The sequence below is a fragment of the Nannobrachium achirus genome (assembly GCF_963921795.1).
Source record: "Nannobrachium achirus genome assembly, chromosome: 4".
Taxonomy (NCBI): domain Eukaryota; kingdom Metazoa; phylum Chordata; class Actinopteri; order Myctophiformes; family Myctophidae; genus Nannobrachium; species Nannobrachium achirus.
This window is the reverse complement of record NC_137813.1, coordinates 15,812,670-15,825,800: the sequence shown is the minus strand read 5'-3', so window position 1 is coordinate 15,825,800 and position 13,131 is coordinate 15,812,670. Positions and strand designations below refer to the sequence as shown.

The window sequence follows — 13,131 nt, the reverse complement described above, 5'->3', positions numbered from 1 at the left end:
CCTGTTGGGCTTAGAAATGTTGTGATGTGTTACTTTAAAACAAGCTTTGTTTTAAGGCCTACAGATGTCCTCATCTATCTGTATCTGGTGAAAAACACTACGAACTGCTTCTAATGACAGTATAGACTGTATTGTTCTAAATATTATAACTAATAAACCCTCTTTGATGATTGATTGATTGAAGAATTTATTAGAAGTTTGCAATAGAAAAAAGTACAGTTTCATGACAGTACAAATCACTGGTACATGGTCAACTAAAAGGAGATCCTAGAAAGCCGAGGCTTATTTCCACAGGAACCACACTTTAAGTATATCATATAACATTGAAAGGCAGACGGATAGAACATAGTACTTTATCTAGGATAATATCAGTTTCAAAAGCATAACATCAAATACAAAGGCAGAAAAAAAAGAAAGGGGGGGGAGCAGCAACTGCAGCATGGGGGCTTAGTCTATTTACAAGTCACGGGTAGCAGTTGTCTGAAGGTGACCTTTCATACCAATTTTGAAGGAGGCTAGGGATTTGCTCTCCTTTAAGGCTTGTGGAAGGGCGTTCCACATGTTGATGGTATAGCAGGAGAACGAGTTATTAAGCAATTAATTCAACCAATTTATTTTAGATTCAGGTTGAGTGAGTGAGTGAGTGAGTGAGTGAGTGAGTGAGTGTGTGTGTGTGTGTGTGTGTGTGTGTGTGCGAACTACTGTATGCAACAATTCTGTCATCTGATAACTCCACCCCTTGTCAGACTCACTTGACAGAAACCAGGTTACTTACACTACCCACTTATGGCACACACGCAGAGAGACACAACTTCCAGTGAGGGAGGACAGACTGTCTTTACACAGCTACACAAGAGAATACTGACCCAGACCACTGGAACCTGCTGCTGAAATCAAATCAATGAATCAAAACACTGTCTTGGTTAAGATAAAGCAGCGCTTGTTTTTGGTGGAGATGACAGAGGCGCGCCCAATGGACTTTAACAAGAATCAGGATTCAAAGTGAAGGTAAACTTCAGGGAACATTCTAGAAGAAGGACTGTTACCACCACTGACTGGCTGATTACCTAGCAAAGTGTTTGTAGTTCAAATGGCTTCCACATCGTCTCGCCCAGAAGAGGATTATTCCTGTCCTGTGTGTTGCGATATCTTTAAAGATCCTGTTCTCCTGTCCTGCAGCCACAGCTTCTGTAAAGCCTGTCTGCAGGAATGGTGGAGAGAGAAGGTAATAAAGGAATGTCCAGTTTGTAAGGAGAGACATTCAGTGGATCCACCCAGAAACCTGGCTCTGAAGAACCTGTGTGAGGCCTTCGTAAAGGAGAGACATCAGAGAGCATCAACAAGGTCTGAGGTTCTCTGCAGTCTGCATGCTGAGAAACTCAAACTGTTCTGTCTGAAATGTCAACAGCCAGCGTGTGTTGTGTGTCGAGATTCTAAGAAACACACCAACCACAGTTTCAGACCCATCGATGAAGCTGCACTGGATCACAAGGCGGAAGTCCAGAAATCACTGAAACCTTTACAGGAGAAACTGGAGGTCTTTAATAAAGTTAAAACAAACTATGGTCAAACAGCAGAACACATTAAGTTCCAGACCAGGCGCTCAGAGATGCAGATGAAGGAACAGTTTAAGAAGCTTCATAAGTTTCTAGAAGAGGAAGAGGAAGCCAGGATCACTGCACTGAGGGAGGAAGAGCAGCAGAAGAGTCAGATGATGAAGGATAAGATTGACTGTCTGAACAGAGATATATCAACCCTTTCAGACACAATCAGAGCCATAGAGGAGGAGCTGAGAGCTACTATGGAAAGACTCCAGTTCACACTGCAGGACCCACAGCTGATCTCCGGAGCGCTGATAGATGTGACCAAACACCTGGACAACCTGACCTTCAGAGTCTGGGAAAAGATGAAGGACATCGTCTCCTACACTCCCGTGACTCTGGACCCCAACACTGCCCATTCAGAATACACACTGTCTGCTGATCTGACCAGTTTGAGACGAGAGAAACAGCCACTTCCTGACAACCCAGAGAGGTTTGACCACTGGTCCCGTGTCCTGGGTTCGGAGGGCTTTAACTCAGGGACTCACAGCTGGGATGTTGAGGTTGGAGACAGCACATACTGGACAGTAGGTGTGTTAGCAGAGTCATCTCACAGGAAGGGAAACAGACGGGGTCAATCATGGAGCATAAGATCACGTGAGGGTAAATTCACAGCAGAATGCTCAGCGTCAGTCAAGCTCTCAGTGAAGCAGAAACTCCAGAGGATCAGAGTCCAGCTGGACTGGAACAGAGGAGAGCTGTCCTTCTCTGATCTTAAAACTAACACATGCATACATACCTTCACACACACTTTCACTGAAACACTCTTTCCATACTTTAACACTCGTCATAGTCTGAGGATTTTACCTCGGAAAGTCAGTGTAACGCTTGAACAATGCTGTTAAACGTGGTGATGATGATCACAACGACAAACTATTTTGTCTTAAAGAGAACCCAGTTAATTTTAGAGATCATTGTGATGTGTTTGAGGAGATTCAACATAAACGGGTGTCAGTTGTAAAGTAACAGTCTGATCTGGATCTTATCTAAGGTTTATTCAATAATCAATAATTATAAAGCTGTTGATCAATATCAATAGATACTGTGAGTGCACGAACTGTACCTAAACTGAGAAGTTGAAATATACTAACCTGTTGCACATAGAACACACTGTGAATGTGAAGTTGTTTACAAAAAGTTAAGTACAGTAGCAACTACTGGGGGAAAAAATGCTGTTGGTGTCAATATACCAAAATGTATGCACATGTACATTTGAGGATTTATTCTCTCTTCGCTCTTTTGCACTCTTTTCCCAAATCTTTCTAAGTCATTATCATTATTATTACTCTTTTTTGTTGTGTTGTTTGCTGTTATATTGTTTGCTGTTATTATATATACCACTGCATTGTCTGAAGGAAGCCAAACAAAATACATCTTACTCTTATGTACCTGTACAAAAGATAATAAAGTACAACCTTGAACCTTGATTATACAGTACATGCTGTATGTGTAATAATATCAGTAATAGTCATTCTAACAATTATGATTATAGTCTTCCTCTATATATGGGCAATGGGCATTCCCATTTGAAGTCCTGTTAGATATGGGCTTAATATTGATGACATCGGGGATCTCCATATATGGGCATACAAGGGATTCAGTTAGAGTGGTTCCCATGACATCACAACATATAATATCTTTTATGCCCATATATGGAGAACCCTATCTGAACAAGCCACACTGATATGGGCCATGTCTTGGCCATCTGGCCAGTGATATATCGAAGACATCAGGGATCTTCATACATGGGCATAAAAGGGATTCTGGGGAATACCCATATATGGACTTTTAAATAGGTGATGTCACCTGTGATATCACCTGTGATGTCACAGTGATGTGTCAAGGGAACCAGTGTCAGGCGTGACCTTCAGAGATAAACGCATACGTGGACAAGATGTGTCGGACATCACAGTGACATCAGAGCATGATGTCAGAGCGGCAAACCCATAGACTGTAAAAATGTGTACACGTCTACACACAGACAAGCTGTGACATGTCTCATGGTAAACTGCGACCTTCGGTTGCAAAAAAAAGAAAAAGGTGTTAAAAAAAGCTAACATTTTCACGAAATAGTTTAAATCAAATGTTTAAAGAAGTAGTGAAAATAGCCAATCTACAAGCCACAAAGCGGCGTGAAGCGACGAGTTGAGAGCTTGTAGATCTGCTATTTTCACTACTTTGTTAGTTTGTGTCCCAGGCAAACTTCTTTGTCTAATTTGTCTTTTGGATCACAGGCTAAAAGCTTTGGGAACCACTGCTCTATTAAACGCTCCCTAACACGCAAAGACAAATTGGGCTTGATTGGATTCAATGGCATTGATCCCCTTCCCTCCCTGTACTTTTTGACACCAAGGAAATGGCATGGAATACCAATTATGAAATGGTATGGAATATCAAAGTCCTTTTATTATAATTGTCTAGTCTGAACATGAAGCACATTTTTAGCGTGCCTTGGGATGTTCAGATAACGGAATAGAATAGAAATCTATTCTGGTACAGGTGTCCCACAACTGCAGTTGATTCAGAACACTACTGCCCAAGTCCTTACCAAGAATGTGGACCATATCTCAGTCCAATTAGATCTTTACAATGCCTCCCTGTCTGTCAAATAATTGATTAAAAAAGATACTAGCCTATAAGTACAAATAAAAATAAAGAAAGCAAAAGGAGCGGGGACCCTCCAAGCTACAAGCACTTGGAATTGTAAGAGTTGAGGCATTACATTTAGTTTGACTTCGTTCCACAGATTACATTATCTTTCATTTAAGCCTTTTTCACAATCTGGACAAGTAAATGGCTTTTCCCTTGTGCGAGTCCTCATGTCTATTTTCAACCGTAGAGTTTCGTTAAAGCTTTGACTACAAACTGAACAAACATGGCCTTTCCCCTGTATGAGTCCTCATATGCATTTTCAGACCTCCTGCTTGGTTAAAGCTTTTGCTGCAAACTGAACACATAAACAGCTTTTCCATGTATGAGCCTCATGTGACATTTCAGATTTGAAGCTTGGTTAAAAGTAAAACCTTTGTTGCAAACCGAACAAGCAAATGGCCTTTTCCTGGCTGTATGAATCCTCAGGTGTGTTATCAAATATTGAATTTGGTTAAAGCTCTTACTACAAACTGAACAAGCAAATGGCATTTCCCTGGCTGTATGAATCCTCAGGTGTGTTTTCAAATATTGAATTTGGTTAAAGCTCTTACTTCAAACTGAACAAGCAAATGGCCTTTCCCCTGTATGAATCCTCATGTGTGTTATCAGATTCTCTGCTCTGGTCAAACCTTTGCTGCAAACTGAACAAGCAAATGGCTTTTCCCTGGTATGAGTCTGCTTGCCTTCAGTGTCAGATTCAGAACAGTGTGAAGGCCAGTCATCACTGTCCTCAGTAACGTCAGATTCAGAACTGTGAGAAGAGAGGAGCTGGTCGTCACCAGGTGGTTGTGTTGTTCCACAGTCCTCTACATCAGCTCGTGTTTTCATGTTTTCAGTTGAGCTGCTGGCTAGAGGCTCTGTCTCTCCGTTTTCACCATCATCTTCACTTTCCACTGCTCGTAATGTCAATGATGACCCTGCAGCCTCCTCTGGTCTTAGAAGTAACACCTGTTCCTCTTTAATCTGTGGAGGTTCTAGTTTCACCTGGACCAGACTGATACTAGTCTCCTGCTGTTCCTCTTTAATTTGTGGAGGTTCTAGTTTCACCTGGACCAGACAGGGACTCCCCTCCGGCGGCTCTTCTTTAATCTTTAGAGGTTCTAGTTTCAGCTGGACCAGACTAGGACTCCGCTCCGGCGGCTTTTCTTTAACTTTAAAGGTTCTAGTTTCACCTGGACCAGACCGGGACCCCGCTCCGGCTGTTCAGGGGAAACCTCCACTTTACACACAGGAAGGAGTGAGGGATCTGAGGAGGAGAGAACAACTCAATGTCAGATTTATACTTCAACTGATTGAATTGTTTTGTATTGGTCATTTAATTTACGGTACTTTAAAAAATACATGTGGATCACCACACAGCAAAGCAAATAGCCTCAGGAAACATTGATTCCTGAGACATGTGGGCCATGTGGCAGGAGCCTATCTGTAGCGTGAGGCCGTTTGATGTACAAGTTGATCCCTCGACCATGTACAAGAACACTGCTGGTCAACATGTTTTATGGCATCCTTGACTTGAGTGCAGACTTCACATACAGTAGATGTACTCTGCTCTTGACGAAGTCAGGATTACATTTTACGAGCCCTGAAGAAGCCAAGTGTGAGCGTGTGTGTGTGTGTGTGTGTGTGTGTGTGTGTGTGTGTGTGTGTGTGTGTGTGTGTGACTCACAGCTTGTCTCAGCATCAGAGCAGTAGATGGCAGTCATGCAGGGGACAGCAGAGCTCAGGTCCTGACTCAGGGCTGCTGAGTCATAGGAATTCATGCGATTCTGAGGCCACATATTGTGACTGGATAGATGGACATCACTGATAGACACCTGCTTTATACAGCACACACACACACACACACACACACACACACACACACACACACACACACACACACACACACACACACACACACACACACACACACACACACACACAGTACAAAACAAGTGATTATTCCATTTAGACTAGAGATACTTCTCCGTCAGTTGATGCTTCACATCCATACGAGTAAAACCGCAAGGCTGATGTGATGGGAAAAAAATCTTTTATGACGCAAACCAAGATAACCCTATGGGATTTTTGATCAAAATAACTCTGGGAGCCAGGGGGATAGCTGCCTCTAGCGGCAGTGATGTCAGACTTATGTTCCCTATATCATAATTGAAATACATTTAGTTGCACAGTCAAACACTGAAGAGGAAACAAATATATTCAATTAAACACTTTCACGCGGCATTACAGGTGAACCTTTCCAAAAGGAAGGAGATCACATTGAATGGAACTAACCTCTGTTTCACTGGGATGTCCAGCCACTGTGCCATCACTGTGATCCTCCAGGACATGGAGGCTGATAGGTTCTCCTCCGGTGCTGATGCAACACACTGTGAACGTCTCCAGACCAGTCTGTCTGGTCTCCACAGCCCCACAATGCATCCATGCAGCTCCTTCCATCTTGTCAAGCAGCTGACAATGTTACGCCCTGAAAAGAGGAGACATCAATGCACTTGCTGCCTTTCTCTCTGGCAGCTTTATAGAGCAGGGCAGGGATGGCCAACGGTTAACCGTTACCGGTAAACCGATAAGAAATTGGTTACCGGTAAGCACTAACGGTCAATTTTGACCGATAAAAAAGAAAAGAAAAAGGAAATCAACCCATGTGTCACACCAAAAGCCCCGTACACCAATATCTACGCAACATCAAGTCATCAACCATGCAACTATATATATACACGCGCTGTGGTCACACATTTCTGGGACACCAATATCTGTGTAACATCCATGCATTCACGCAACTGGGAGTGTGCGACGCTGCTTGATTTTGGAGTCGTACACGCTGACTTGTTCAACACATGCTCCGTCGTCGTACAAAACAGACCCCCGTCAGCGTCACATTGAATCCCGTTAAGAAGAGCTTAAAAAAACACAACTTTCTAATGTTACATGTTTACGACGTGAGGAGCGCTAAAGTCGTCTTGGTTACAGAGAGTTGCCTAGGATATGCGAAAATAACACAGCTCAGAGTCGCAAATTCAATGATCGCTGCATCAGCACACACAAAACACGGTCGAGAGAGAAGAAAATGAATGAAATGGACATCACGTTTAGCCGATTCAACCATTCCAAATGTCATACGATTGAAAGTTATTGCTCTACATGCGAGCATCTCGTTGCTGCTGTTTTTAGGCGAGAGCCAGGGAGTGCACAGAATTTTAGAGAGGCATGGGCTGAAGGGCCTTTTGGTGGACAATTCTGTTGATAAAAGTTAAGGGCTCCAGCCCCCTTTGCTGTATGTGCGCACGTGCCTGGCGGAAGCGCATCACATTACAGATTGATCATTTCAATCCCACGGTTTCTTTGCAAAAACACATTTCTTTTAGAAAACATTTGTATTCTTGTTTCTCCTAGTTTTATTGTTTGTAATGTGTAAATATGGCACTTTATTATGGGGAAAAACGGGTGTATTTTCCTTTTTTTTTAAATCGCAAAAATAGCGCATTTTTGAACACATTTCCTTAACGGTTAACGGTTAATTAACTGATAAGGCCTTTCGGTTATTGGTTAAGAAAAAATCTCCATTTGGCCATCCCTAAGCAGGGGTCTTCAACGTTTTCAGGCCAAGGACCCCTTAGCTGAGAGAGAGATGAAGCAGGGACCCCCTCTACAAATTGTATAAATGTGTGATGGAGATTCTTATCGATTTCATAGATAGATTCATAGACTAGAGTTTGACACTTAACCACTTAAAATCTTCCATACTTAGTAAACTTGACCTTTCACTCTGTACTTGGTCTGCTCTTTTTTATCCCTACACCAAACCTATAAGCAAAAAATAGCATTGTAGATCTGCTATTTTTGGCTAAAGTTCTCCTCAGAGTATAGGGATGCGAGGGTACATGTTGTTCATTTAAAATAATTATCCTATCACACAAGGATTTTACAGCCCCCCTGTTCTAACTCTGAGAACCCCCTAGGTTCAGAAATGTACACAGGTAGATTAAGATACCCCAGATGATTACCTTAATGTGCAACATTGTTTTCTCTCACTCAACAGTAAATAAACTAGTCCGGGAAAAATGGGGGTGAACGTGGATTTGCCTGTAAAAGTTTTTTTCTCAACTGATTCTTGTAGCTTGGGGTCACCTCTTAAGGATTCAAGAGGATGACCAGTGATATCCATTGAGCATTTTTTATTATTAACCCCTTAATGCCTGAAACATGGGCTCCCATTGACTTTCTATACAGGAGGAAAATACCCAGAAAAAGATAATTTTTCTGGGTATTTAAGGAGGATCTTAGGGGTCTAACTAGGGGTTTGTCATGATGCTGAATCCATTGCAGGCATTTGTTTTGCACAAAAAACATTCCGTGGGCTAGAAATAGCCTCAGAAAACAATACACGTATGGGTGAGTATTCATGTTAGTCGGAGGCCTTAGGGTTTTTTTTTCTCGTGCTAATCAGTCTAAAAGTGCAAAATTTTGCACAGATGTAGCTCAGGGCTTGCTCTAATGATTTAGCTAGGGCGCCCGAGTCTGCGACATTCGGGGTCGCCACAGCGGCCAAATCAAGTTGGGCTTCCATCGACTTTAGTGATGAAAAGTGATGAGTCATCACTAGCTAAATCATTAGAGCAAGCCCTGAGCTACATCTGTGCAAAATGTTGCACTTTTAGACTGATTAGCACGAGAAAAAAAACCCTAAGGCCTCCGACTAACATGAATACTCACCCATACGTGTATTGTTTTCTGAGGCTATTTCTAGCCCACGGAATTTTTTTGTGCAAAACAAATGCCTGCAATGGATTCAGCATCATGACAAACCCCTAGTTAGACCCCTCAGATCCTCCTTAAATACCCCGAAAAATTATCTTTTTCTGGGTATTTTCCTCCTGTATAGAAAGTCAATGGAAGCCCATGTTTCAGGCATTAAGGGGTTAATAATAAAAAATGCTCAATGGATATCACTGGTCATCTTCTTGAATCCTTAAGAGGTGACCCCAAGCTACAAGAATCAGTTGAGAAAAAAACTTTTACAGGCGAATCCACGTTCAGCCAAAAATCACCCTTTTTTTCCCGGACTAAACCAACATATAGCATACATGTATACAGGGTATCTGCACATTGAGCCAGCCTGAAAATAGTCAGGCTACATGCTGCAAGTTCAACGGATAGGATAGCCTAATTATAAGATGTATCTGTGGAATCGAGTCAAACTACATGAAAAGCCTCCAAGTGCTTGTGCCCAGTTCAAATATTCTGTAGCCTATTTATTTTGAGAGGTTGTGACATGAAAAGGTTGAGAACCACTGCATTTACGTATAAATCTTAATTAATAAACATACATACATAAAAATAGTCAAATTAAAATAAATTGTTAATAAACTAAGACATTGGTAACCATCTTTGTCATGTCAATGTTATATTCAAAGCTTGGATGCGACTTGTTGTGAGCTTGTAGATCTGCTCATTTCAAAACAAATATTGGGAGGGGGGGAAAAGAGAACGTTTTGTATATTTACAAGGGGGTCCTTGACAAGAAAATGTTAAGACAACCACTGTTTAAACAACATTAGCAAGAAAGCCCAAATAACTACTACACTTCAGAGACAACAAGTCAAAAGACACAATCTGCAACTAACTAACATCTACAAGCTACTTTAGAGAAAAACAAGCCCAAAGTAACAACACTATGACAGCTTCATACATAGTGTGTTCATGGAATCCACCCATACAAACATAAACAAACGCCATTGTAAAGATAGCATTGTTGTAACGTGTGTTTTGCAGCACAGTGCAGTAGAATAGTTATAGAAGCTGATGATAAAGTGGGACAAGCTTTTATTTGGCTCTCCGGTCTCCACAAGTGTTGTTTGATTTATAAAAGCTAGCCAGACTTGCCAGCTACCGTTAGCATAGCTGCCAGACGCGTTATTGGAAATGACACCCGGGCTCCAGACGGAGCCGCTCGATTGTCCACGACCGCGTGTTACCTGAGACCAGACCAGACCGTTGTAGCTACTAGCTAACAGGAAGCAGCAATATTAAATCATGTATTAAATACAGCAACGACCATAATTATCAACCAATGAACAGCAGTTCCGCGGACAATAATACACACCCTTTTGACTCACCAAATGAAGATAATAGTCAACACAACAACGTTACGCAACGTAAACAAAGTTGCAAACGAGATGTCTCGGATGGACCAATCAGAAATTCAGAATTGACCACGTGATATGGGTCACGTCAAAGTGACACGTCACGTGTCATTTTTGTTGACAGTTGCGCGCGCAGCGCTCCAGCCCATAGCAACGCGACCACGACGTGGCAACAGCAGCGACTCTGTGATTGGCTGATCTCCTGGATAAAAGGCCTGTCAGATCAACATGAGTGTCAGTGTGTTTAGAAGCCACATCATTGTTTGTTCCGTCATGGTGCCATCAGGTGTGTCTTCTTCTCCAATGAATACTAAGAGCGTGAGGTCCAGAGTGGCTGCTTTCTTCAGGTTCTGCAAGATCCATCTGTGCTCGCCTGACACCAGGCTCAGCGCGCTGATCCGACGGGTGGCGAGGGAGGAGCTGCTCATGCAGAGGTCCGTGGTGGTCAGACCCGCGGAGCAGTGTGTGGTGTGCCTGGAAGCCTCGCCTCAGGTCATCTTCCTGCCGTGTGGACACGCGTGCTGCTGTCACAGCTGTGCCGAGATGCTGGCAGTCGTGGCTGAGGCAGACCGCCTGCCACATGAGTGTGGTTCTGTAGTAATGACACAATGTCCTCTGTGCAAGAGCACCATCTGCAAGAAGATAGTGCTCTACTAACGGTCATTTAACCCCCCAACGGCCCTTTTAAGGACCACCTTCCTCTCCTTTTGCTGTGACCTTGTCGTGGTGGAGAGGCTTTAGTGACTCCATGACCCTGATTGATTGGTCCTTTATGCTGGTGGCAGGTTGCTTCAGCCTCACCGGATTGGTCCACACGGGAGAGAGTCCAAACTAACGACAGCAAACTTTTATTTTTTATTTTTCACATGGGGCGATTTTTGCAAAGCAAATCTGTGGACAGTACTTAGTACTACAGATTTTGTCCAAAACTCACCCGACATATGGATCTGTCCGATTAAGCCTTATTCACGGCCCGCCCACTCAGCAAATTTCTCAGCATCCCCCGGGTGCTGACATCAATTTAGAAGGGGAAACTATAACAGAAATATAGCCGCAAATTGCAACACTAGATTTTTTTATACTCGTATGAATCTAGGGTTGCAATACCTCCCATAGGGATCCAATGCATGAAAACAGTTTTTTGCTATCTGATTGTATTAAACGACTTCAAACTCACCAATATTGTAGCTCTATGGAAAGCTTGGAATTTACTCTTGCTATCTGCAAAGTGTTTGTTTCTGAAAATTCCACCGTGGAATTGTTATGATTTATTTTCTGTCAATAAAATCCGAGCAGCCATGTTTTTTTTCTAAGTCTTGAACTTAAGAAGCGCTCGTCTTCTATAACACCATGCCCGCTGCCTCCTGCATTAGGCTATGTGACAGAACCAGCTGGTACACAGGACTGCTGAGTGACTTCCCACGAGCGCTTCCAAACTCCAGCACTTAGAAAAAATAATCACCCGAACAGAAAATAAAATCATAACAATTCCACGGTGGATTTTTCAGAAACAAACACTTTGCAGATAGCAAGAGTAAATTCCAAGCTTTCCATAGAGCCACAATATTGGTGAGTTTGAAGTCGTTTAATACAATCAGATAGCAAAAAACTGTTTTCATGCATTGGATCCCTATGGGAGGTATTGCAACCCTAGATTCATACGAGTATAAAAAAATCTAGTGTTGCAATTTGCGGCTAACAGAAATAGCTGGACTTAAAGCCAACAAATCATTATTTCGAACGGTAAAGTAAATTATAATGCTTTGTGCCTTTTACTATCTTGTGTTCTTGATCATGCTAGCTGTATTTTATACTTTACTATTCGGAAATTGCATTAAATTTGCGATTTCTGTGTTAACTCTAGGCTATAGTAGGATTTTCCCCTTCAAAATGTGACTTCAGCATCCAGAGGATGCTGAGTGGGTGGGCCGTGAATAAGGCTAGTTTTGGACAAAACTCATACCATGCACACAGCGTGCACTTTTGATGAAATTGTGCACAAACATTCCCACTAGGCCAAGGAAGAACTGTCACTTAAAAATGTTCAAATAAGCCTCATGGTGGCGCTATAACAGGCAGATTTGTGTTTTTACCTAGAACTCCACCAATCAGTGTAAAACTATGTATGCGCACTCCGTAGAGGCCAAGGAAAAACCTTTGCCCTGCATTTTGCACATCTGCCTTTTAGAGCGCCACCAGGAGGTCGATTTATGTAAAACATTGCTGCTCTCGATTGGAGCAAAGGAGACCAGAGAATTAAAAACCTGACAGTGTCCCATTGTACCAATTCCATACCTTTTGTTAAAAGCTCTCAATATCAGTGGCAGTTTTTTTATTAACAGCCTTTTTTTCTACCTTCCCAGTTGGGTCTGGTTATATGGAAACGTAAGCAGAAAGTAGTTCCAAACAAGCCCACATGACACAATGCGACACTTACTATTTTCACCGCAGTACACCGTCGTAAACGACTCTTGGATATCAGCAATAATGGCTTTGATGGTGGGACAGATACAGTTCCAAACTAGAACCCTTTGATCACCACCTCTATTCAGACTGACAAAACATCTGTTTTGTTGACAAAAACTAGGACAAAAAGAGCATATCAGTGATATATCACTTAAAGAGACGAGATATAAATTATATATAAGTATAAGTTATAAATGATCATAAAAGAGACAGACAAGACATGTCAACTGACCAGTTAGTCTGTCTCTGTTGAAGTAGGAGTAGTGTAA

The 13,131-nt window shown here is 42.2% G+C and overlaps 1 protein-coding gene across 1 annotated transcript; it reads left to right on the top strand.

Annotated features, from left to right (window-relative positions):
- Positions 1 to 1,090: 1,090 nt before the first annotated feature.
- Positions 1,091 to 2,446, top strand: LOC308282684 (nuclear factor 7, ovary-like; the record flags this gene model as incomplete). The annotated part of the gene is made up of 1 exon (XM_080723074.1): positions 1,091 to 2,446. One exon carries the CDS (start codon positions 1,091 to 1,093, stop codon positions 2,444 to 2,446), a length of 1,356 nt encoding a protein of 451 aa, XP_080579200.1.
- Positions 2,447 to 13,131: the final 10,685 nt, after the last annotated feature.